Source organism: Asterias amurensis, chromosome 17, assembly GCF_032118995.1.
Source record: "Asterias amurensis chromosome 17, ASM3211899v1".
In the NCBI taxonomy this organism is placed as follows: domain Eukaryota; kingdom Metazoa; phylum Echinodermata; class Asteroidea; order Forcipulatida; family Asteriidae; genus Asterias; species Asterias amurensis.
This window is the reverse complement of record NC_092664.1, coordinates 17,225,114-17,252,885: the sequence shown is the minus strand read 5'-3', so window position 1 is coordinate 17,252,885 and position 27,772 is coordinate 17,225,114. Positions and strand designations below refer to the sequence as shown.

Sequence of the window (27,772 nt, the reverse complement as noted above, 5' to 3'; positions counted from 1 at the left end):
GGGTCGACACGGACGGGCCGGGGAGCGAATGAACGCACCAGCAATTATTACAAAAATACGATTGGGTCTGACATTAATTTGTGATGACAGTTAATTGTTTAACTTAACTTGATCGGGATAAAGTTAGTCCTCCATGGTTCAACGAACGCACATTTCGGGCAGATCTCGGAGAAAATTGCGCCCTCATCTGGACTTGAATAATTAAAATGTCTTGTATCCAGACTGCTCGATTTTCTCTGAGCATGTATGAACTAGTCAGACTAGTTTAAAATGGCGGCGCCCATGAAATCAACAAACTGTGCCACAAAACAAACGTGTTTTTGGGTTATATTTATTGCATTTTCAGTAACAAGTACGCGTCATGAGGATTGTAAAACCGATGAGTACTTACACGGAAAGGACAAATATTCTAGAAATGAGCCAAACACGAAAGTATCACATGGAACAAGTTCAAAAACACCGTGTGAACTATCGTCTTCAAGAAACGCAAACCACGACGAAGACGACATCGATGATATCAGCAGAGCCAATCAACAACAAAGGGTAGCTCTTGTGTCAACATTTAGTGATTGGCACTTCGATGAAAGACAGCTCCTTATTGGTAAGAAGTTGGTGTTTGCAACTATCAGTCTTTTGCATTGCATGCAAAACAACTATTTTTTTTAGTGTGCCCTTAAATAATAAAAAAAATAACTAATTTAATAATAAATAATAATAAGTTGTCCAAATAAAAGTCCAATCCCTTTACTTAGATTATCAATATAAAAAATGATAAAATTTTAATTAGCAGATCAGTCTGTAAATGAGTCAGTGTTTTCTTGTAATTGTATGTTCATGTTAGCCCCCCCCCCCCCCCCCCCCGCAATACTTCTATAATTCTATGTTGTGTACTAAGCAAATTACTCAAGTCAGTAATTATGCGAAGGAAAAACTTAAAGTTATATGGAATTAACTATATGAAACTTTCTTAGGCCTTGAGCCCAATCTCATAATATTATAAGTTATCACACAAGCACGAGTGGAATACGGAAAAATATAGCGCTTCTGCGTCCCATATCCAACGAGGCCGAAGGCCGAGTTGGATATGGAACGCAGACGCGCTATATTTTCCGTATTTCCACGAGCGCGCGTGTGATAACATATTTATCTTCAAGCAAACTTGGCGCGTGACATAGAACACACAAGACGCATGCATGGTAGTGATATTAGCCGTGCAATATAGTTTTTTATCACCACTCCATTCTGCCAATCTGATTGGAGGATTAGCGCGTACTTGAAGATAATATTAGTTTTAGATGATTTATTGTGATGTCTCCAGTTGTAACATTAATGTAAACTTAATGTAAACTTTATAGTAACCAGGGCCCAATTTCGGTTTGTATGCGTGCATACTCCACACTACTCCACTCAAAGTGTAGACTATCTGTGTTTGAGCCTGCCACTGTTGCTGAGATTCAACGGGTTATTATGAAATCTCTTTCAAAATCCTGTGAGCTGGATCCAGTATCAACATCCATGATAAAGCAAAACATTGATATATTTGTACCCGACATCACTAAGCTTGTAAACGAATCTCTCAGTTCTGGTTGTTTCCCCGATAGCCTCAAAGTTTCCTACATCAGGCCGCTCATCAAGAAACCAAACCTGGACAAGGAGATATTCAAAAACTACAGACCGGTTGCAAACTTAAAATATCTTGGAAAAGTCATCGAACGAGTAGTGTCATCACGTATTTCTGATCACATTCATACTTTCAACCTGTCCAACGTGTTCCAGTCAGCATACAAGCCTTTCCATGGGACCGAGGCTGCACTAGTCAGTGTGAGCAACGATATTCTCTCTGCAATGGACAATGGTAACCTTACAGCACTAGTCCTGCTAGACTTGAGTGCTGCTTTTGACACTGTTGATCATAACATCCTTCTCTCTCGGCTCCAGAATCACCTTGGCATAGAGGACACAGCCCTAGCATGGTGCAAATCGTATCTCCACAACAGAACTCAGCATGTATGTATTGGCACTGCAATATCCGACCCTGTTGTTTTGAACTACTCTGTGCCACAGGGGTCGGTACTCGGCCCGCAGTGGTTTACGCTGTACACTTTACCGACTCGTGACATCATCCTCAAATTTAATCTGAATTACCATGTGTACGCAGACGACACTCAGCTATACATCACGTTTAAATCTTCTCAAGAAAACGCCAATGCATCTATTGCAAGACTTGAGAAATGCATCCAAGAGATTCGATGTTGGACACAACAAAACTTCCTGAAGTTAAATGATGATAAGACAGAGTTCCTTTTATTTGGGTCACGTCAACAGTTAACTAAGGTTTCAGTGCCATACATCTCCATCGGTGATGCTCGGATAGCTCCCTCGCTGAAAGCTCGGAACTTAGGGGTTATTTTTGATTCATCGATGACACTACAGCCACACATCAACAACATTGTTCGTTTATCATCATATCACATCAGGAATATAGGAAAGATTCGCAAGTACTTTGACAAAAGTGCCACTGAAAAGGTCATTCACGCATTTGTTACTTCTCGTCTTGACAACGGCAATGCTCTTCTCTACAGTCTTCCTAACAACCAGATTTCCCGACTTCAACGGCTCCAAAATACTGCTGCCCGCATTGTGACACTGTCTAGAAAATCCTGTTCTATCACCCCCATTCTGAAACAACTACACTGGCTCCCTATCTCTCAACGAATCATCTTCAAGCTGATGCTCATTGTCCACAAAGCTCTAAATGGCAAGGCTCCCCACTATATTTCTGAACTGCTTCAAGTTTACACTCCATCAAGGAATCTTCGATCAAGTTCCATGCTTCTCCTCATTGAACCCAAGTCTCGACACTCATGGGGTAAAAGGTCTTTTTCTGTAGCCGCGCCACGCATCTGGAACTCTCTACCACTTAATCTTCGATCTTGTCTTTGTACCGCAAAATTCAAGTCTCTTCTCAAAACTTATCTTATGTCACAGGTTTTCAAATTTCAATGACTAATTTTGTTGTGTCTGTTTTTCTTTGTGTTGTGTTTTTGTTTTGTTTTGTTTTGGTTTACTGCGCCTTGAACACCCAGCAGGGTGGATATGTGTGCATTACAAGCCTTATTATTATTATTATTATTATTATTATTATTATTATTATTATTATTATTATTATTATTATTATTATTATTATTATTATTATTATTATTATTATTATTATTATTATTAAAGGCATTTTTTGATTACGCTGTGACTTTGACATTACCAGAGTGATCAAATTAGACCCAGTTCTGGTTTTAAAAGCAACTTACCACGTGCTTTATGAAACAAGTTGTAATATTGTCACCCTCCTTCCTATGATGTTGGGATGAGGGTTACCTGGGTTACATGTACGTTATCGCAACTATGAAACTAGATCTCCGCCACCTGACCTCTAACTTGTTTTTGTCTCACACTTTTATACTATATTTTGTTATTAGAAACATTCCCATTAGATGACATTGAGGAGAACTACATTCGCCAAGTGAGCAATGTCGTCTTCTCTAAAGTTTTCCCAAGTCCAATGAAAACAAGATCACATATTATCGCATTGTCTGAAGAAGTAGCTAGCGGCATCTTAGATCTACATCCAGATGCTTGCAACTCAGAATTCTTCACAGCCTTTGTGACTGGAAACACTTTCCTATCTAACTCTGTTCCGCTGTCTCATCGTTATGGAGGTCACCAGGTCAGTATAGTTCAAGTTTACACTTTCCTCACTGTTTTTATGAACAATGTGTGTGCCCTTTCTGAAGAACTCCTTAGGGTGTATATTTTTGTCTCAGCTGCCTTCTTGCATACAGTACATGAAGTATTCTCTTTTGCTTTGATTGGCCTTCTGGCCTTTGTCGCTGAAAAGTTTACACAACAAATTGATATTTATTGATAATAATTATGATAATATGGATTTATAATGCGCACTTCTCCAGAAAACCGATCAAGGCGCCTACACAAAATAAAAACATACCATAGAAAATGAAGAATAAACATAATTTAACTTATAATATGAAACCCAATGAAAGTCTAAGTGAACAAGTGTTTTTTTAGTTGCCTCTTGAAGTTGTTGAGTGATTTTTTTTTTGGCTCAGTGAGACAGGGAGCTTGTTCCATAGGGCAGGAGCAGCTTTGGCGAAAGCACGGTCTCTGTAACGAATTGTTCTTGACCTTGACATGCTTTTCTTACAGTTTGGAAGTTGGTCAGGACAGCTTGGGGATGGTAGAGCAGTATTGCTGGGAGAATATGTCAATAGGTAAAGTTAGAAAAAATGGGTTCTAACATTCATTTTGCAAATTCTTTTAAAAGCTGCTCAAGGTTTTCACAATCCTATGAGGATCAAGTATGGTATTATTTATTTATTTATTTATTATTATTATTATTATTATTGTTATTATTATTATTTTTCTTTTATGGGGGGGGGCACCCTCATTGATACTGAGACCATTATAGGGGTAGGCGTAAACTTGCTGTTCAATAGTTTTGTAACATGTTTTATTCCAAGGCTTTTTGAAACCCTTTCAAGAAGCTTGTTTGAGTATTGAGCATGATGTGTTTAGAGAAGTCTCTTCTGGAGCAGTTATTTGTTAGTGTCTATATTACAATATTAGAGGCAGTGGACACTATTGGTAATTGTCAAAGACTAGCCTTCACAGTTAGTGTATTAAAATAACAAACCTGTGAAAATTTGAGCTCAATCGGTCATCAAAGTTGCAAGATAATAATTGAACGAAGAAAACACCCTTGTCACACGAAGTTGTGTGCATTTAGATGGTTGATTTCGAGACCTCAAGTTCTAAATCTGAGGTCTCGAAATCAAATTCTTTGAAAATGTCTTCTTTCTCGAAAACTATGGCACTTCATCAGAGGGAGCAGTTTCTCACAATGTTTTATACCAACCTCTCCCCAATACTCGTCACCAAGAAAGGTTTTATGCTAATAATTATTTTGAGTAATTACCAATAGCGTCCACTGCCTTTAATGGCCAATTTATATTTAATTCATTTCAATTCAATCAATCTTTATTAGATCCAATAAAGGGTAATTCAAATGCTCGCATACAGTAAATACATTGATATAATGTTTATTTGTTTCCCTTGTAATTAAACCTGCTGGCCGCTATAAACAAGTTTTGTAATTAACAAATTTTAATAATAAATGTTGTTTATAAAAGCTCTTTACTTATTATTTCTACAGTAAAGGTGAGAGATGGGAGTTACAGTTAAAGGGTTCTGGACTTACTCCATATTCAAGACGTGGTGATGGTAGAGCAGTTCTCAGATCATCAATCAGAGAATTCTTATGTTCGGAAGCCATGTACCATCTTGGGATTCCAACGTCTCGAGCAGTAAGGTACATGTACCTAAGTTCCAAATGGTTGATATCTAGTGTTGTGTAGGTACAAATCATCGTTAGAGAGTTTTCGATGACGGATGGTTCTGCGACGGTTACTTTTCAGCCAGACGTTGTGGTTTTCAGCGCAACGCAGATTCATCCCAAGAACTGTAGTAAAAATTGATGGACAACTGTCATCAAAGCCGGCGCACGCGCAGATGACGCCAAAGTGCCTTTAACATGATTACTGCTGGTCGTTGGGCCATCTCAGCTCCCTGGCGAGTATACAACCTGTGCAACAAATATGAGCTACTCAGTCTGCCCTCACAGGTTCCCATTTACCCCTTGGTGGAGAGAAGCAATTATATTTAAGTGTCTTGCTCGAGGACACAAGTGTCATGACCGGGACTTGAACATACACTGCTGTACAGAAGTACCAAAGTTTGCGGTCACGGCTCTTGTCTGCTCGGCCACGACACCCTACAAATAAAATACAAAAACCTATTCAATAACTTTAGTGAGATATGGACTTGGGCATTTAACTAATACACTATCAACTCAATTTTTGTTTTTTCTTGACTCAGTCTATCTGTAAGTTCGGATCCTGTCTGGAGAGATCAGTTCTATGATGGTCATCCCAAGCAAGAGAAGGCAGCAGTTGTCTTGAGACTGGCGCCATCTTGGTTCCGTATTGGTTCCTTAGAGATTTTGGCAAAGAATCAAGAGATTGCTCTTCTCAGGTAAGTCTTCAATTGGTTTTAAACAAGGAATAGTTTACATGTAAGATAATTGTGATGCAATCAAGTAAATGAATCGTTTGTTGGAAAAATCATTGTGGATAAACAAAACAAAACAGACTAACACTGAAAAAAAATGTTAAATGCCAAAATATAGACCCTTTTTTGTTTTGTAAATTTAAAATGCAAAAAAACATCTTATTTTATGTTGACAACGGACAGGGGTTTTGTCTGTTGATTTGATATTCAGATCTTACATGTACCTGGTTGTCCCCCATTGGGGTTTTCGTGGTTTTCTCACATCTAAAACTAAACAATTCTCCTAGTTTCCAATTCACCCCGTTATTGGAGTTATTTTTTGATCATTTTTGCTTAGCATTATTTTCTGCTTGAGCAACTCTATGAAATTGGGCCCTGCATGGGTTTTCCAAGTTTGGGGTTTTCTTCCCACATTCATGCAACCAAAATAAGCATTTCTTCTTGTTTCAAAGTCACCAACCTGTTATGAGCGCTTGCGCTGAAATTGATAAATAAAATAAATATATAAATTTTGAGTGATTTACTCACTTCGATTCCCACATCATCAGACCTGAGTTTTGCCTGTTGGTTTAGTTTTTTCAGGTTTTACCTGATTGTTACCCATTGGGTTTTTCTTCCCACACCTAAAACGTATCCTATTTTTTTTATATCTTTTTTTTTATAGTGATTTACCAGTTCTTTGTCCTTTATTGTTTTTCTTTAGGAAGTTAACAGATTTTTTGATTGCGCAATACTTTGCTGAAGTAGACATGAGTGATGCTGATCGATACTTAGCTTTCTTTTCTGAGGTTGTGTCAGAGACTGCTAGTATGATTGCAAAATGGATGTCTGTTGGATTTGCACACGGTAAGATTACATAAGGCGGAGTGGTTTAAGATACAAATGACTTTATTGTAATGACTTTATGTAATCCAACATTATACATGTACATAAACTGACAGACCTGTAGAAAGTTGAGATCAATGGATAAAATAATGAACCTGTGAAAATTTGAACATTATCGGTCATCGAAGTTGGGATATTATTAATGAAAGAAAAAACCACCCTTGTACACAAAGTTGTGTGCTTTCAGATGCTTGGTTTCTCATCATAATGTTTTATTCATTCAACAGCTTTCCATTGCTCACTAAAGTTTGTATGCTAACCATAGAGCTTTATCTCTATGATGCTAACAAATATTTGAGTATTTGCAGTTAGTGCCCTTGCCTTTAAAAACTAAACTCTCTGCATTTCTCAAAAACACAATTCTCAAAGTCCGAATATGCTCATATGTCATAAATGATACAATGTCATTTTACAGAATTTAACTTCATTTTCCAGGAGTTATGAACACGGATAACTTCAGTTTACTTTCTCTAACCATCGACTATGGTCCATTTGGATTTCTGGACTCCTACATACCAGAGTTTGTTCCCAACACATCAGACGATGAAGCACTTTACAGCTATGAGAAACAACCAGATGTTGCTTACTTCAATTTAAATAAACTCAGAATTGCGCTGTTACCACTGGTTACTAAGCAACAGTCATCACAGTGAGTTAAACAATTATGCTTGGAAATATTTAGTTAGACTTATGTAAAGACTTGTACAATGACTTGCTTAGTCACAAGTTACCGCTTACATTTGAATTCCTCAGACTATAGAGACAGTTGCTATGTCAAATGGTTTGGGGCAAGCTTTTGTATAGCAGCCTCCAGATGAGCAAACCCTGGAACCATTGTGCTATACACATCTATTCAGAATTGTGTATTGGTGTTGTCTGTCTCTTACACAAGTATGCAACTTAAAGCTTGTATCAAATTATTTGACAAAGCAACTGTCTCTATAGTCTAAGGAAGTTCAAATTTAAACAGTAACTTATTATCAAGCCTGTCACTGTACCAAACAATATTAAAATCTAACACGCAACTGGCTTGTTACATTAATGATTAAACTCAATATTGACCCTATTCATCTAACACAGTGTAGTGCAAATAAAAGTTGATGTGGTATTTACACGCTACCTGGTTGATCCCCAAATGGTGAGCAAGGCAAGGCCGTTTGTGACGTGGGTGCAAGAGATCAATCCAGTGTTGTAGCCATGGTGGTACACTGCTAAAAATGGTATTCTTGAAACAAGAAAAACATTCTTATTTTGAGTAAATAATTCTCAAAATAAGATGTTTTTTGTAGGTGCTGGGCGGGCGGGCTTGCCCAGGACTCTTAATGTTTGCCCAGCATTCTGAGCAAAATTCATTGTGCTGCCCAGCACAGATTTTATAAAATATTGTCCACTGCGCATTGATCTGAGACACAGCTAATGATTTAAGGAGTATCAAATATCACGGAGAAAGAACCGAGTCAAAAGGCCAGTCAACTTACTGCATGGCCCCATAACACAAACAGACAATAGTCAATATGGCCCCATGGTTAAACATGAATAATTGTAAGTATTGTTTGAAGCTTAGCATGGTGTGCAGGAAACTATAAAAAAATAGTAAACTTGCAGGTACGACCATGTGAAAATCTCTTTTGTGTGAGTGTTGGCTCTGAGAAGAGCCGGTGTGGTCTTGACGTTTTGAACAGAGGTTCTGCTCGTATATGTCTTCTCCTAAAGACGAGCAGAATGGTTGTACCCGCAAGTTTACTATTTACTTATAGTTTTTCTTCGTATGAATAATTGTGTTGATCTGCTCACTCTGGTGAAATTAAATTTGATTTAATGCCCACTGCTAAAACTGATCTCGCTAGAACCTTGATCAATACACAAAAAACCTGTCAGTAACCTCATCTTCTCTTCTCTAGACTGGGTTACATTCTAGAAGGATATCAAGGAATCTACAAGATTTGTTTTATGCAACTCTTTCGTAAAAAACTTGGATTAACTGGAGTTGAAGAAGTGGATGAATACATCATTGGTTTCTTTCTGAAGGTAAGGATTCCATGAGATAACATTGAGATGATCTCGGAAGAATTCATCTCCCAAAACACCCTTTTTTGTTACTTGTAATAATTGTAGACAAGTTGATATGTACCATAAACACCGGCGGGGGGGGGGGGGGGGGGGGGGGGGTACATCTACCCTTACCCCTCCCCTCTTCCTCCCCCAAAATAATATATAGAAAGACATGTACACATTAATGGCTGGCATGATACATTAAAAGAAGCACCAACAGAGTTATTTCTGATCTGCTTGACCACCACATCACTTATCCCTCTTTCTGTATAAATGTGTTGTTTGCTACTTGAAGATCTGGTGTTTTTTGTGTGTTATAGCACAAGTTAAATTTGCATCAGGATAAATAATATTACTTTTGGTTTTACCTTTGAAAATTTGTCCCTTAAATCGATGTGTGTAAGCACTGTAAACTCAGTACTTTCCCTAGAACTGTAAACAAATGTCACAAGCATTTTACTTAATGAGTGAAATTTGAATCCATTAACCTTGCTATCCTGTAATGATCCTTTTAATGTTCCTATCTTTCATCTAACAGCAACTGACTTTCATTTCACTCTGCAGCTCATGCAAGACACCAGTGCAGACTTCACAATGACATTCCACCAGTTGGGGGCGCTGTCACTTGACAACCTTTCCAAGAACGAGATTCCGGAGTCATTGTGGGCCTTAAAAGATCTACAACAACATGAGAGATTTTCAGACTGGATACAAGACTATACTGATCGTGCTAGGAGGGCTGGAGGAGAGACTAGACTTACAAATAGAGAAGAAATCATGAATGGTAAATATTTGTTTGTAATGAAACTACGCTTTAACAAAAAATTCTATACTTTTAAAATTCTTTTGGAAACTATTTTAAAATGGACACCGCTTTCATCAGGTGATGTGTTTACAGTTGTGAACACATCTTACATTTTTTAGCTCAATTTTTTTTTTCAAGTTTGGGAATTGGATATGCTTTACTTTGATGCTATAGGTTTTCTCTGTCAATTTTGGAAAATGAGCAGCCAATTTAATTTTCAGGCGTTCAAATTAAACCTATTTTGCCTCTCCGGTTTTTACTGCGTTTCAAATTCAGAATTCGGTCATTCAATTTCGTTTTGAGGCATTCAAATTCCTAGCACTCATTCTTTTTTTATGACCATAATCATCATTCAATTTAGCAAAGCTGTTTCGACTAGAGATTTTGCTGATTTAATCATTTTCAATTTCGTAAAGAGGTAAACAAGTTCCCTAAACGAGGATTCAAATAAATATACGACTAAAGAAATACGAATAAACAGATAAACTCTAAAAGGCAACTTTTTCGTACCTTCACGTTTAAATCAAGCGAACCTTATTTTCTTTATTTTATGTTTCCAGTAGACTTTACCTGGGGCCCCATAAGTTTGTTTGTCTTATTTATTTTTTTTCGGGAGAGATTACTGAGCAAGACCTGATTTGAATGTGTTTGAATGTGTTTTTTATGGTAATGTTTTTGTTTGTAAATTATCGCGAACCACCAATCTGTTGGCGTGCCAGACATCTTGGCATATTATGTTCAAGAGTGCCAGAAAAATGAACCGCATGCCTTAACATTCGTAAGGAAACATAAGTTAACCAAGCGTTTTTAAGATTGCACAAATTCCAGAATTGACTGCCCCAAAATGAAATTGAATGACTAAACGCACGTCTCAAAAAAAAATCCGGCGAATTTGAATGCAACTTCGATGAATTGTTAAATTGAATGATTATTTTGTTAAATCGAATGACATAAAAGTACATTTGAATGGTCTTAAAAAGAAATCGATTGACCCTTTTCAGAAGCATTCGATTTCGTGCGAAATAGGATAGGCTGGTGGTTAAATTGGCTGCTCATTTTCCGAAATTGACCGAGAAAACCTATATTAAGATTTTGGGGGCCCACCTTTAGTGGAACTGCAATTGACCACTGACCAGCATGGTAATGCGCAATAATGCACTCACTCGAACGACTCGTTTGGAAGTCTAGTCAACCATCGGTACCTAGATAATCAACACTCCCATGCCTTCTACATGTTCGCTGTATTGTCACTGGTTCCTTTCAGCACTTTACATAATGTTAGCATGGAACGGGCTATCGGGACCATGGAAGAAACCATGGTCTTGAGGCTGGGGTTCCAAATGGTCGACCACAATAGTCAACCAATGGTCGACCAGCTTGGGTTCGAGTCAAGATAGTCAACCTTAGATGGTACACACTCGAAATGTACATGTACTTGTGTACATATGAGTCAAATGTTAAAAGTAAACTCGAAAGTTGGAAGACTCGATGAACTAATTCACAATTCATTGAAGATTCTTCTGGTTCTTCAAGAAAGTGTCCCAAGAACCCAAGGAGGGTTAATTTCTTTTTCTTATTGTGAAATACATCTTATTATTTTGTATTCTCCCTTTAAACACAGCTGTGAATCCACGCTACATCCTAAGGAACTGGATGGCACATGAAGCCATCCAGAAAGCAGAAGGAGGAGATTATTCAAAACTTCACTTACTTCAAACTGTTCTCAAGACTCCATATAAAGTACAGGACGAAGCAGAGAGGGCGCTGTTTGCTCAACGACCTCCACAGTGGGCCAGTAAGATCCGGGTCAGCTGTTCAAGCTAGTGGTTTATTAAGACAAGAAGATAACTCAACACTAGAATCACTACATGCTAAGCTTCCAGACTCCTTATAAAGGACAGGATGAAACAGAGAGGGTGCTGTTTGCTGAACGACCTCCGCAGTGAGCCAGTAAGATCCAGGTCAGCTGTTCAAGCTAGTGATTTTATTAAGACAAAAAGATAACTCAACACTAGAATCACTACATGCTAAGCTTCCAAACCCCTTATAAAGGACAGGATGAAGCAGAGAGGGCGCTGTTTGCTCCGAGTCAACGACCTCCACAGTGGGCCAGTCTGCTTGTTCAAGCTAGTGGTTTAACTTCCCCTGGAAAAATAAATTGTAACCCATACCTTGATGGCCTTGAGGCCGTGTACATGTATGTCTGCATATAGCAACGAACTCTGCTGCACTATAATTTGTTTGTATGGAGTATTTTGAGTCAACAACCATGTCAAGGGTATGCTTTTATTTCGGAGGCAACACATAATGCTCAGCAGTGCACCGTAAACAGCTTCTTTAGTCAAGCATGTTTTATTTCATTTGTTTAGTTATGCAAGAAAACTCTGGGAAAGTCCCTGTTCATTGTTATGGCTTATGATCGCACTGTGTAACCTTGCTCTTGACGGTTCATAGCATAAATTAGCAGCGTTATGGAAAGAGGTGAAGTGGTTCGAAGCATGAAAACAAAATAAATCGGGTCTGATTTTTATTTTTACAAAAAAACTGAAAACTCGTTTTGTAAATCAATGCTGAAATACTGTATGTACTTTTTGTATAAATATGGAAATAACAATGGCAAATTATTTCTTTCACCCGTTATGTCCTGTCTTTTGTGTATTTCCGTCCATAGGCTGGGGAACAAAACATGTTGCTTCTCCCCGGACCCTAGATGTTGCTATTTGTTTAAAGACACTGGACACTATTGGTAGTTATCAAAGACAGTCTTCCCACTTGGTGTATCTCAACAAATTCATAAAATAACAAACCTGTGAAAATTTGAGCTCGATTGGTCATCGAAGTTGCGAGATGAATGATAAAAAAAAATATTGTCAGACGAAGTTGTGTGCTTTCAGAAGCTTGATTTCGAGACCTTAAAATCTGATTCTGAGATCTCGAAATCAAATTTGTGGCAAAAATTACTTCTACAAAACTACGTTACTTCAGAGGGAACCGTTTTTCACAATGTTTTATACTATCAACAGCTCTCCATTACTCGTTACCAAGTAAGTTTTTATGCTAAAAGTTATGTTGAGTAATTACCAATAGTTTCCACTGCCTTAAGGTTCATTTTGTATTCTGAGTTATTCACTTTGTATTACTGTAATTTGTGCAACATTGACTAATCTATTATGATTGATTGATTGATCAGTTGATTGTTCTCTTGAAAGTTTTGGGTCTAGTACACGTAAACGGACATCAATATATTCTGAAGGAAAAAACAGGGCCATTCTGATGCAACTCTTGTTTGCAATACATAATATTTTGAAGGTTTTGCTACTTTAAGCCTTTGCTGCGTAGTGATATATCCAGTGTGTTAAACCCCCATAGTCAACCGAAACGGTAAACACTATCCTGGTGTGGCTGAGACGGAAGTAATAAGTTTTACACTACTGCGTCACAGACAAGAAGTAGTTGAACCATGAACTGCCTACATGTGTATTCCTCCTCTTCACTATATTCGAGTGTTTTTGGAGACTTTTTAATTATCGCCCTACTCACCTGGCCCTACTAAGACGACTTATGAGTACATCATGAGACTGCTGATGTTATGTGTAGTGTCTCTTTGTCTCTATCGTGAATTATCCGCTTCTGGGGCTACTGGTAAGTTCACAAGGCTACCAGGCCTTTCGCTTCTGGGGCTACTGGTAAGTTCACAAGGCTACCAGGCCTTTCGCTTCTGGGGCTACTGGTAAGTTCACAAGGCTACCAGGCCTTTCGCTTCTGGGGCTACTGGTAAGTTCACAAGGCTACCAGGCCTTTCGCTTCTGGGGCTACTGGTAAGTTCACAAGGCTACCAGGCCTTTCGCTTCAGCTTATTGGACATCCATGGGTATATTAACCAAACCTGCGTACCTTAGAAAGTTTAGAATCTTGAATTGAATTTAATATTATTAAAATGTGTCAGATGGTAGCGATCACAACCAATTAAGACGACGATAAGTTATCACACTTAAACATAAAATTATTAGCACATTTTAAAATGTTTGTAAGGCAATAAATATGAGGATTTTAAACAAATCGGCTGGACAGTTTCAAAAGTGTTTGTCGATGGGGCAACTTGAGAAGCAGCGCTGCTATATATTCATTCCCAGGTGCCATGATGGTCGGAATCTTTTATGGTCAATATGACCGGGAATATCTGTCAAACTGATGCAAAAACTAGTCCGAAACTCGAGCAGTGCGAGCCTATGTAATATGTAATAACAATTTCCGTCCGGAGTCCGTCTGTCCGCGTTCAGTTGAAATGTTAAAGTTTTTGGTTTAAGTTTATTACAAGTCTTTGAGTTTAGTTATTTTGGGGGGTTTATAAACAAGCCCAAGTGAGATTGTTATTGCCGAGTCATTTTTGGAAATGTTCGACTATGTTTTCGAATAATGTGCAAGTTTTTGAAGTAAAAAAACAATTAAAAGAAAAAATGTATCAAGACAAATGTTGAAGTTTTTGGGATAAAACAAAAATGTAAAATTTATTTTTCAGGCTCAAAAATTGACATAATGTGGAAAAAAAAAAAATTAAAATTAAAATCTTAAAGTTTTGAAATAATTTATAAACAAAATTCAACCTCTCTGTCACTGTCATATTCCAGTTGAACATGCTGAGACATTGACAACCTTAAATTGTCATAACTGCTCAAAGCAGTGGAATTATTCACTCCGAAAAAAGACTCAAAGTGTGCAAAACTGGTTCAAGTTGAATGAGTTGAATGAAAACCTTAAAGTCACCTGGAAATATATTTTTTTTTCCTTTCAAACACAAGAGTAGATTTTTACGAACAATAAAACAATTTTTTTAGTAATTGTTTTTCACGATTTGTATGTAAAAAAAAATATGAAGTTGTTTGGAGGGCTGACTCCGCCTACCCCTTTTGTGACGTCAATCGAGGCAGACTTTGCCTGCAATGCGTATAGTAAACACAAGTGCAAAGTACATGTACGTACACGTCGTGAGTTGGTACATTTTTTTGTAAACGTACAAACTCACGACTTGGTCCGTACATGTACTTTACAATTGTGTTTACGGATTACAGGCAAAGTCTGCCTCGATTGACGTCATGAACAGCGCCCTCTCGGGTCGGGGTCTACTCTTAAATTTGTAAATAACATAAGAACTGATTTTTTTTTTAAACCTTAGTTAACTGTTTATTCACATTCCACTCATCAAAACACATTAGTGACAAAAAGCTTTATTTTGAAAAAAATAATACCACTTCCAGGTGACTTTAAGGGAACCCTGCGTTCCACGTAAGCAGACAAAAACACATCGGGGCCCAATTTCATGGCTCTGCTATACCGTAAGCTCAGAATCGGCGCTTACGGAAGCAGTGAATTCTGTGCTTACGGCAAGCCTATTTCACGGGTTAGCAGTGAATTTTGGCGTCTGCGCGTGCGTACTCCACGTTCTAGGCAATCTACCTTCAAATACAAGGCTAGCGCAGAAATTCGGCGCCGTAAGCGGGGAATCGTGATCGTAGGCGCAGGAGTCGGCGGTAAGCAGAGCCATGAAATTGGGCCCAGATGAGCGGGCCATGAAAAACATGGCACACTAATGCACCATTACTCTATGTACCCCAACACACGGGGATTTATTGCTGCATTATTGGGGCATGGATTGGGGGCGGGTGGTGGAAGGAGGATGGAAGGAGGATGGCAAGTAAAAACGTTCTGTTACTCATGGCATCCCATTGCTTTGCTAAGTTCATTCTTGACTGAAAAAGAGGGTTAACACAAGACCTTAGTGTTCTCTTCAGACGCTCAATTCAAAAAGACAAAGAAAATCTTCACCCCATGACCACAGTAAATAACTGTTTGGAAGCTTCGGTGAGACCATGAGACCTGCCAGCTGGCACCATCAAGCCTAATTAATATCTGTTGACAGACAAGCTTGCCTGGCATTTTAATTGCCCCCAGCAGTACGTTGGTACATGTCATGTATGCTGAGTATTTTTTCTTGCAACATTAAGTCTATGGGGAAGTCCCCCAGAACCTTGGAACTGTGCCACTTGATATGGACGTAGCAGATAAACCTGATAAGTTAGGCCACTCAAATTATCCATTATGTTTCTCATTCGTATAATGGAGGAAGTCAAGAAAAAAAAAGCTTTCTACTTCATTCATGAGGGGAGTAATTAACAAAACACGCTAATTGTGTCATGCAAACCATGGCTGGCTCTCTTACTGCAGGGTTTTAAATGGTCATAACTCCTGATTGCAATGATGTACTGAGTCGAAACTCAAATCAAAATTTGCTTCTTACATGTAGATTCATATGCGAAGATAAAACTTAAAAAGTTAATCAGTGGTTCAGTTGAATGAGCTAAAACATTGAACAACTTTCATAGACATAACTCCTTTTTAGACACAACAGCCTCTACTGGTTTTTTCTAATACTATTGACTACAAATGTGTTTGACGTATACATTTTTAGACTTCGTATTTTTTTTGTAGGTATAATATAGACATGACTAATATAAGGCTTTAGCCTAGATCTTGAGCAAACCCATAGCTATTTTTTCTATTTAAAGTTTCATCCAATTATGATTCATGTAAAACTAGTCCTGATAATCTCACCTTATTTGCAAAACAGTCGGTTTTGTTTATAGTTCGCCCTTTTAGATAATATATATTTGGTTTGCGGTAACACCATTTTGCCAGTTCTTTAGAGAACTGTCTTTCTTTATTACCGCAAACCAGATTTATCGGATGTTCGGGAGACTTCTCAGTTCTAAAAAGGGTCCTGTTTTTTAACTAGTGGAAGTATATAGAACAATTGGCTTGGACTACCAATTTAGCTTACAGGATCGTAATTATCTGCACTACCGATGAGTCAGTTCTTAAACTGGTCTCAACGGTTCGACTAGCTTTCTCTAGTCTTCGTCAGGAGACTTTTAGATAATCTTTAAATTCAATGTTATTAATGGATCGCATCAGCATGTTGCTATACCTAACACAAGTTTACTTATTCTCCCCACAGAGAACTTTAAAGTAGCTGACAATGTTACGGTTACACTTTGCCGAGACTTCCATCTTTGCCAGAACATTGGATGTGGAACCAGTTGGATTAAGAACAGCGTATGTCAATGCGACTGGGCATGCGAGTTTTTCGACGACTGTTGCCTGGATTTTGCTTCGGTATGTTCTATAGAGAGTTCTGATGTATTGGACTCTCTAGAGAAACCACAGTTTGAGTGCATCTCTGTAACACGTGACTTATGGATGGTGAGCCATTGTCCATATGCTGCTGAAGTCTCGCCAACTCACGAGAACTGTGAGTCCACAGATAACACCAACCCGCTGACTTTGATACCGGTAACTGATGCAAGTGGTATCACGTTCAGAAACATCTATTGCGCCCTCTGTCATAGCCGCTCTACAAGCAACCTCGTTCCCTGGGAACTGAAAGCAACCTGCCCGAATCCTATTTCCAAGAATACCTCGTACGCAGTATTCCTCAGGAAGGTTTGGAATGAATGCTATCACTATTTGGAGCTGCCAGCAGTGGATGTTAGCGGTCCAGCAACACGAAGACCATGTATCCCTTCTCTTATTACAACCTGTCAACAACATCATCCTCGTTCCCAGAGCCTCCTATCTTCATGTCAGAACTTCACGGCTGTTGTTAAGTTCCATGATGATGGTTCACTGTACAGAAATCCAGCATGCTTTGCTGCGTGTAAAGGTTCATCACACAACTACTCCCTAGAATGTCCAAGATCGGCTTATCAATTGAGTAGTGACCAGATATTCCCTACGTTAGAACAAATAGTTCCTCAAACTTCTGATGATTCACTGGTGGTACCGGTAGCGATGGCACCGGTAGCGAATGCACCGGAAGCGATGTTCCCGTATTTCGGAGGCCATCCACTCACCTCACTGTCTGTCATACTCAACTTCAATCCAACCGACGGGAGCCCAGATCAATGTTCAGAGGGTGACTTTTTCGACCCCTTCAGCCAAACCTGCCTTAGTCCACAGTGTGAGGAGGGGCTTGAGTATGTAGCAACTGAGCAGAGATGTGAACCTCTCAATAATAAGCCTCAGACAATCTCTAGTCTTGGGTCAAAGCCGGCCTCAGATAACTCGTTTCGTTGCTTAGGTGACAGTCACCAAGGCCCTGGTATCCTCTTAATGATCACGATTTCATCGGAGACTACAAACCTGACTAGTAACTCACCCAACACAGAAACAGGATACGAGAACAAGAAACGATGCATTCGTGACCTTCTAGGTGTAAACTTGAGCTCTGTTCAGGAAGATGATGATCCTTACTCAGGCAACTCAAGTCAATTTGCTTTCAAGATTTTGGTGGACGAAGTTTTAAAGAGTGATGAGAAACTACAAACAAATAACACTGAGATTGACACCAGCATCTCACGACGGCAGGCAATTGGTTATCTTGTCAAAGACATCGAGACTAAACTTGAGTCAGTAGAGGCAGACGAGTCTCAATGTGGACTTCAAAGTCTACAACTCGTCCAGTACTGTAATGGGAAAGAGGGGACTCCTTATGGAGTCACACTCTGCTCTCAGGCGGACTGGCTTCCTCTGGAAAATGAAACACAAGTCAGAGTGAACAACCAGACGGTATGGGCATTTGATGCTAGTCACAATGCATGGTACAAACTACAGGAATACAACCTACGTATCCAGTACAGCAAACTTGGATCTGTCTTCACGAAACTGAGCCTTGAGATCGGTCTATGTAGCAAGGCTCCTAATAACTCATGCCCAGCCCTCATCAAGCTGAATGAATCACAATTCTCACTGGTTGATGAAGATACAGAAGACTTTGAGAATTATGCAAACGGCAGCTTGATCTTTCTTCAAACAGAGGAGATTCTTGGACCTGATGAGTTCACAAGAACCGAAGACGGGCAAATAAGTATCTGCGCCTCTAAACTACCTCAAAACGGAACTCGGTTTTTTAACTTTAACAACGCTCAAAACATTCTCAGTACGGTTGGTCTCATCATTTCAGTTGCTGCTGGAAGCGTTTCGCTCGTCACTTATCTCGTTTTTCCAAGTCTTCATGGCCGAACCAGGAAAGCAATCATGGGGATGGTGACGTCACTCATTGCCGCCCAAACTCTTTTACTCCTCGGTGGTGTTGCAGCAGCGAATGGTAAAGCTTGTATGGCCGTTGCAGTGACAGGACATTTCCTATGGCTGGCGAGTCTTACTTGGACCAACGTGCTTGCCTTCTTGTTATGGCATACTTTCGCTACCAAGAACCCATCCCCTTCAAGTAGCAAGATTGCTGTTACTAGCAACATCAACATCTTAAGCTGTACATATGCTCTTGGTGTCCCATTGGTTATAGTGATAGTTTGTTTGATCATTCACTTCTGCTCTTGCACCGATATTGCAGTGGTGTATAACAACGATGCGCCCTGTTGGATTCAGTCTGGGTCAATCAATCTGGTCGTATTTGGAGCTCCTATGGCGCTGTTTCTTGTCATCAACATCATTCTCTTTACACGGACCGTCTGGGCAATCCGTTCATCACATCGTAAATCAGCAGCACAGTTTAATCAAGGTCGCGATACGTCATTTCTAAAACGGAGACGCAAAGAGCTCTTCATTTACGTCAGGGTAAGTAACAGTTCTCACACAAATCCTACATTTTTAGTGACTTTTGAAAAATAAGGTTTCTTTTGAAAAAAACCAACGTGCTATCCAAAAAACCTCTCAGAGACAGTAGACGGACTTCATCATTCTGATAGGACGTAAAGCCATTGGGCCGGTGCGTTGTGTAATGCATGTAGAAGATCCAAGTCACACGTACAGTTAAGAAAATGGGTTCGCCCCATTGTTCCTGGTTCTGGCTTACTGAATGCACCTTCAATGTAAACCTTTCAAAATAATGTATGTACTCAAATAAAAGTGGTGTTAAAAAAAAATCGAGGCAAAGTACAAGTTCACGTTGAGTTGCATTTTAAAAAGATGGTCAGATATTGGGCAGATTATAGGATTGCTGAAAAATAGCTACCCGACAATCTCAATCTCGGTCGTCTATATTGGTAAGATTGGCCATGGGCGTTGATTTGAATCTGGGTTTTGATCACCCACATCGGTGTGAGGGTAACATACAAACAATATGGTTAAAAGGCACTCTTATTATCTTTTCTTAGATGGCCAGTCTGATGGGATTCACTTGGGTGTTTGGTTTCTCTGCGGCCTTCTCAGGAGCAGAAGCTCTTTGGTATATCTTCATCATCCTTAACTCACTCCAAGGATTCTTCATCTTCCTTTCCTTCACCTTCAATGATCAAGTAAAGAAGCTTTGGAAGAAGATGTTAATACCGATCCGTGACTCATTGATGAATAAGACAAGCGTCTTGACAAGCAGAGGTAAGAGCAGAACCACAACCTCTACCATCAGTGCGGGGATTGCTCTCAGTGATGTCTCAAGCTCCAATGATTATCAGAGTACTTCGACGTCGAACAACAGCAGCTATGAAGCATCTTCCGAGACGTCTTCAAGATTCAAGATGGCCCTAAGACGCCTCAAAGAGAAGTATACTCAGCCCTCTGAGCAAAACACAGACAAGATACAAACAAAACCTCCAGTACCAGTAAATAAGGAAGATGTGCAAGGCTCCTTGCCGTTTTCTCCCGCCTGTCGTGCATCATCAGAATATGAAGAGGTGATACCTGGAAGATGTCTCAAAAACGGAGATGACAAGATAAGATTTTGGCATAAATTAAGTCTTCGTCCTCCAAAACCTACCACTCCGTCTTTGGAAACAGCTGAAAATGTAAGGACGACAAACGACGGTCCTACGGGTTCCTTAGCTGGTCCCTCCAGATATCGTGCATCCTCAGCATATGAAGAAGTGATAGCCGGAAGATGTCTTCAAGCAGACAACACACAAGACGGTCCTACGTCTTCAAAGTCAACTGAAGATGAAACAAAGAGCAAAAGTGCAGTCCATCCCCATGGTAAAGAAACAGGAAAACAACTTCCCAAGATTCCACTTTTGCCATTCAAAATTCCCGGGCACTCAAAGACGTCTGTTCCACAGAAAAATAACCATTGTGTTCATGCTGTTCAGAATGTCGATGAAGATGCAACAATCCCATTAAAACAGTTACCATCTCGACGTCCAATACATAACTTAGAGAAAGAGCCCGAAACAGAACCGAACTGCAAAGTTCGTTTAGATAAGCCGCCTATTACCCCTCGTATTAAACTGCAATGTAAGACAGGAGATGCCCAGACCAAGGAAAGATCTTACCTCAATCCAATCAATCATGCAAAGTCATCTTGTACAAATCCTCTACCCCTTTTGACACCAAAGCCCTCTCTGAACCCAAAGCCTCCTCTGAACCCAAAGCCCTCTCTGACCCCGAAGCCCCATTCGATGAACCCGAAGCCACAACTGCAAGAAGCAATCAATGGAGATCATTCTAAGCTAGAAGTCACAATGATCGAGTCTCGCTCCACGATGCCTGTTCTTCCTCTATTCAGCTCTTTTCCAAAGAGGGAAGACTCTGCCAGCACACCCACTGGTAACCCAAACCTTGTCGAGACTCCTGATAACAATACGGATATTAACATGAATCCAACCCAGAAGACGTTGCCTTCTATGAAACAACCTCCCCCTCCAAGACCAAAACCAAGAAATACTCATGAGTCACGTGATGAATCGGGATGGCATGACGTCATTGGTCAGATCAAAGGCCAATCAATGCTAAAATCAAACTAGATCATTGCACACAACCCCGCACAAGTCACATACGTATTTGAAGTATTTGAGTATAAATTATCTTGGAACGTGTATTAATCAATCAGTAAATTTCTCTAAACTTATGGTATATTGGCCTCATTTCATACCGCTGCTTAACGGAAAGCAAATGTTCGTGCTTACTGTAGCAGTAACTATTGCTTTCACAGGTTAGCAGAAAAATTGGGCTGCGTTTACCATAAATTTGCATTGTGACGTCATCTATTTTCGAGCGGTAAGCACAAAATCGCCCGCTAGGCAGCTCTATGAAATTGAGCCCAGGTGGTTTTAGTGGAAACCGTCCGGTGATTTTATAAATTGCTCTAGTTAACAGAAAAACACTGTATATCAGGCGCCTACTCGGGTGGGGTGACACTGCTCAAAATTGCAAAGGTCGTTGGTTCGAATCCCACCCGATATTCCCGTGACTGTTTTTTCCACATGATAATAAACTCGAGAGTACTGAGTACACATTGCTATTAAAATAAATGTATCGGTGTATATAGGTATAACCAAACTGAGTAATCATTTAAATGTTGTTATTTCATGTACTCCACGCGCCTGCACCATTGATATCCCGTTAATGTAGTTTGTGTGCAGTACTGAACAGAAACAGATACTGTAACATGAACTGGTCTTTGGCATTTAGTTGAAAGGCCGAGGCAGCTCTTCTGTTGTTATTAAAACCGACCTTTCTAATAATGTTATTATTTGGAAACATCCTTCGCACTAGTTAACAGTTATCTTAAAGCCATTTTTCGTCTCCTCACGGTCAATGCAATTATAACCAGAATTGAATAGCTGGTAATTTGCAACCAGCAACTTTAAAAAAACAATGTAATCTAGTTATCAAATTAATTGAGTTTGTAGATGGTTGGCTTTTAAACACCTAGGTGTCTTTATAACAAGTTAATACTGACTGCCAGAAAAGTATCACATGATTCTTTTATAAAACGAACAGTGCGATATTCCTATAGGGATGGCATCAATGATGAAATTTTTCAAATGTCTCATTTTGTTTTCCTTCTTTGGAATAATAACGATGGAGGCGATGGAAAGAGTGAACTCACCGGAACAACGTAAGCTAAACATGTTAACTTAAAATAAAATGGTTATTGTGGTGTTTTTTGGTCTATATAGTATACTAAAGATAACAAGATAAGAATCAGTGTGATTACCTATTTATGGTTGCGGTTAATTAATGCAAGTATGTTCATATGTGTATTTAAACAAGAAAAACCACCTGCTAATTAAAAAGAAAGTTTCTGTGAATTATCTTCATTTCAGACTTGAATATTTATTATGATTAGTTGCACTTTTAGTTGTTAAACAACTTTCATATAACAATCAATTTTGGAGCTTAAATATTTTTAAAATACAGTTCGAAACCATTCGTTTGGTCATGATGGGGAAGTGTTGCCGTTGGCCTACAATTAAAATCTCATCAAAAATAGCATGAGCAAACTAATGTTTTAAAGGGACTAATTGGCACTTGACACTATTGGTAATAACTCGATATGCATCTGAAAGCAAACAAAGTAATGCCACAGGGGAACTTTTCTTTCAAAAATCTAATGCAAAATTGATGACAAATTGAGCCCAGATTTTCACATTTTCTTGTATGCATGTTGGGATTGGATACACCAAGTGAGAATGACAATTACCAAACGTGTCCTGACCAGTGGATTTAAATTGTGTAAAAAATATTTCAGTTCTTCCAGAATATCATAGCTCAAACAGTGTTTAGCTGTGACTCATACTGCTTCAGAAATGAAACGATACTTGATTAACCAAAACTGCCGATTCACCAATCATTAATCATCATTATACTATCGATTTATCAACAATACTATTTGTTAGGGCGGGGCTTTAGGAACTGGTTATGAGGTCATCTATCCTGAGTTATATACGAGTCAAGAAAGGTCAAAGGTCACTTCCAGAGCAGCGATATCCAAGAAGGATCTTCAGCTGGCTCTTACTGCAATTTGAGAACAATTCGATATCAGGGTAAGATGCTAAAAATGTAGTAATTATGTTATCAGGGTACATCTATAACTACCACATGTGGCATCGGGTGATGCGTACACTATACGGTCTTCGGACCTTAGGGCCCAGGATTTGCAAACTAGATGATGTGGTGCAATCTAGACTTTGCAGGACAATAATAGGCAAAAAGAATGGAACAGAACATGCCTTTAAAGTGTGAGCAGCAGTAGAACCTTATGAGTTAACAGCATCAAGTTCAGGTGCGGATCTATGACACAAGTTTGAGGGGGCAAATTTGTCAAAGAGTGAGCGTGCGAGTGTGAAGCCTTTACGACATGGGTCCGGGCCCGCGTAAGGACCCGAAATTTGTTTGTATTCTAGATGCTATGTGGTGTAATCTTAGGCCATTTAGAGACCCAATGGCAAACGAAACAGAACAATAAGCCTTCCTTTTCGGATTTTGATGAACAAGATGGGTAGGCCCCTATGATAGGGATTGTTATCAATGTTTGTACGCAAGGTTTGCGGGAAAAGAAAACAATCTCAGAAACGTCTCAATTGAATGTGGTGTAAAATGCAACCGAGTTAATAACAACATTGGGTGCGGAGTATCCATATATCGCTCGAACTAGCCATAGAGGCCGCAGAATGGTAATGACGAACAGAGACAGCGAGTCACTGTATATAATTGAGAACTAAAGGTATGGAGGTGACGTACGTACGTGCCCTTATAACAACCCTGGGGATGGGGAACATCGTGTGTGGTCCCGTCGTCCCCCCCCCCCCCCCCCCCACTGGACTGATGGCAATGACGGGACACAGTGTTTGGGGCACAGGATTTGGTCTTAATTACACAGTGCAAGACATGAGTTTCATGATAAAGGTGGTCAAGGGAACATTGTGTCCCCAACCTTCGAAAATGGGGTGGGGTGTGCAAGGGGGAGCTGCAAATGTGCCAACGATGGATCATGCGCGTTAATAGCCTTTACGGCGTGTGGGGTCGGTCCGGGCCCGTAAGGTGCTCCGTGATGCAATCTGGGGCCGCCAATTTTGAGGAGGGGGTGGGGGAGGGGGCATTTGATATATTTAGTGTCCACCACCCTTCTAAGATTGGTGTCACCCTTTGCCCCCAGGATTGCCCATGCGGGACACAGGGGTCGGTCCTACAGTTTCAACAGTATTGTTTGGTTGTGGTTGTTTGTTAAGATTTTGATGAATTAGCAGCTGGTTCTGTTTACAGAAAACATACAATCAATTTTACACAACATTACAAAAACTATGATGTGCTGTTTGTACATGGTGGGTAGACATGAGATAATGCTTCGATCGGGTCTTTACAATCGAAATTCAAATCAAAATGTTCGCTTGGCAGAGAATCGGACCGTAGATCTTTCTTTGCCATTATTTCACTTACGGAAGTCACACTGATCATTACCTAATTGTTCACTTATTGAAACCATAGATTACTACGCTGCGGATGACCGGATACAATTTCATCTGAATGACGTTGAGGATGTGCCCTCTACGACCTACGGGGTAACTGCAAACAGTCTCTTGTCGCTAATGAATGCGATAATAATAATGTTTGCATAATGCTTTCTTTTAAGTTGTTCTTTCGAAAATCTTCGAAGTTTGAAGTTTTTTTTCTTTGGTCACTAATATTTATTTTACGAACGGCTTACAGGTTTCTCACGTGCTTTCTTTGCGGAGTCTGATTGGTGATATGCTACAGCTGGTCGTTGTAAACATGAAGATATTCACTACTAACACGGTATGACGTCATCTTTTATCAATGGAGTAGTCAGGAAAACTATCCAACCAGCGAACATGTATAGCCCTAAATGATAACGTAGGCGTATTAATAATACATCCACTTTTGTGCCGCTATTTAATGAAATGTTATTTCAGTGAGTTCACTTCAAGAATAATTGTACACGCGCCAAGAGTCGGTTTTTGTGTGTGGGTTCCGCACGGATAAACTTTCATGAAGCATAACAACTTGGTGTCTTGATGGTGTTGGTTGGTTTATGCAACAGATTTTTACTTAAATCAAACGTGGTATTTTAATAATAAAAAGAAGAAGAAGAAGAAGACGCGCAGAGGAGGGTTTATGCTGTTGGAAACGTCGAGACCAAACCTTCTCAGAGCACACACCCACACAAAAGACATTCACACATTATTACTATTCTTATTAAAGACAATGGACACTATTAGTAATTGTCAAAGACCAGTCTTCTCAAGTGGTCTATCTCAACATATACATAAAATAAAAAACCTGTGAAAAATTTGAGCTCGATTGGTCATCGGAGTTGCGAGATAAATGAAAGAAAGAAATACCCTTGTCACACGCAGTTGTGTGCGTTTAGATGGTTGATTTCGAGACCTCAAGTTCTAAATCTGAGGTATCGAAATCAAATTCGTGGAAAATTACTTCTTTCTCGAAAACTACGTCACTTCAGAGGGTGCCGTTTCTCATAAAGTTTTATACTATCAACCTCTCCCCATTACTCATTACCAAGTGAGGTTTTATGCTGATAATTATTTTGAGTAATTACCAATAGTGTCCACTGCCTTTAAGTTTCCGCATATGACTTTTGTATTGTAAAGGGTGATTTGGTGAGCACTGGGGATGCCTACCAGACATTGTTTGATTTCTGCCAGTGGCAAAACATGACTAACCCAATCGCCGAGGCGGATCCCAGACACCATGACATCGCAACACTTCTCAGTGGGTATGTTGGGTATTGGTTATTAACTACCTTTTGACAAAACAAATCTCGAATAGTTATTATATTTTTTGAAATCTTGAATTATGCCTCACTACGATCGTGAATACTATCAAGGCCAAAACAATTAGGAACTACTGAATGGTCTTTGTAATTGCAGCCGGGACATCTACGGTTACCATGGTAACGGCACCAAGGGAATAGCTCTGATTGGTCGAGCATGTACGAGAGAGATGCAAGGTTTATTGGTGGAATTTCTGAACCTGGACGCCATCTACGCCACAGCTCATGGGATAGGTCGTAGGTCAGTAACATGTTATCATTATGGTAAATACCCGAATAGACGAAAAAAATAGAGAAGGTGGGGGCAATAGCAGTTATTAAGACATTCATTTTTTGTTGAATTGTTTACAGCGTTACTGACATTTTGATATGCAATAAGAAATGTTTACAACAATACCTTTCCCCGGTAGTGCTCAGATTGATTTGCAGAAGATTTCTTATCGGATCATAAAACATCAACAACAAAACAAATCAAAACAAAACTAGTGAAATACGCTTAAAACATTCTGTGAAAAGTTCCAACGTACAATTTCACACATAACTTCAACATCTTTCTCGACAACAACTTCGTGTTCAGTCTCGGTATGCGTCAAGATGGTCACCATGGCAACACATGTCCAGAGGAAGGTTTCTTGATGTGTTATCACATGCAAGACAATATGGAGACGTTAGGATGGTCAGAATGCAGCAAGAGTTATCTGCTCAACTTCTTGAAGTATTAAGTTGATCAGACAGGTCGTATCACTGTTGGTGTGCAGTAAGACAATGTAATATATAATGCATGTATTTACTTTCGTGGTATATTTTGTTATTTTGATAACTTGTCTTGCTATTAATTTTCTATTACCGCCGAGTACAGATTGGTACTTAGAAGACTCTACAAGTGACTTAGCTTTTCCAATTTGGCATGTCCGGGCTGAGCGGATACGAGAGCGTAAAGTGTTTCTGCGGCAGAGTTGGGGTTCGAGTCCGGTCGTGACACAAAGTCCAAGCAAAACACTTTACCATTATTGCTTCGTCCTTTGGATGGGATGTAAAGCAGTTGGTCCCGTGTGTTGTAATGCACGTAAAAATCCCAGTGCACTTATCGAAAAGTGCAGGGGTTCACCCAAGTGTTCCTGGTTTGATAGTCTGCTTTTGCGCCACACTTAATTATAAACCATACTTAATTGTAAAGGAATTGGTAATCATATTATTTCAAAAACGTATAGCTCCACAATAAATTGTATGATAAGAAGCCACTATTCATTGATATTATTAAACTGATGTCTGATGTTTTTTTTCCCCATAGTTCAACAGTAACTTGTTTCAAAGACGTTCCGGGGGTGAATCTGATTCCAGTGACAAACTAA

At 39.4% G+C, this 27,772-nt stretch overlaps 3 protein-coding genes across 3 annotated transcripts; all 3 read left to right on the top strand.

Moving 5' to 3' along the window:
• Positions 1-39: 39 nt before the first annotated feature.
• LOC139949891 (protein adenylyltransferase SelO-like) lies at positions 40-14,031 on the top strand. The gene is made up of 10 exons (XM_071948457.1): positions 40-601; positions 3,474-3,721; positions 4,219-4,283; positions 5,225-5,380; positions 5,947-6,102; positions 6,842-6,984; positions 7,459-7,672; positions 8,925-9,051; positions 9,640-9,859; positions 11,502-14,031. Exons 1-10 carry the CDS (start codon positions 271-273, stop codon positions 11,702-11,704), a joined length of 1,863 nt encoding a protein of 620 aa, XP_071804558.1. The 5' UTR covers positions 40-270; the 3' UTR covers positions 11,705-14,031.
• Positions 13,436-22,882, top strand: LOC139949890 (uncharacterized). Its single transcript, XM_071948455.1, has 3 exons — positions 13,436-13,522; positions 16,893-19,510; positions 20,050-22,882. Exons 1-3 carry the CDS (start codon positions 13,453-13,455, stop codon positions 21,625-21,627), a joined length of 4,266 nt encoding a protein of 1,421 aa, XP_071804556.1. The 5' UTR covers positions 13,436-13,452; the 3' UTR covers positions 21,628-22,882.
• On the top strand, positions 22,688-27,772 carry LOC139950155 (A disintegrin and metalloproteinase with thrombospondin motifs 6-like). The gene is made up of 7 exons (XM_071948779.1): positions 22,688-22,724; positions 25,094-25,200; positions 25,316-25,402; positions 26,239-26,363; positions 26,518-26,661; positions 26,998-27,135; positions 27,712-27,772. The coding sequence occupies exons 1-7, from the start codon at positions 22,688-22,690 to the stop codon at positions 27,770-27,772; spliced, it is 699 nt and encodes a 232-aa protein (XP_071804880.1).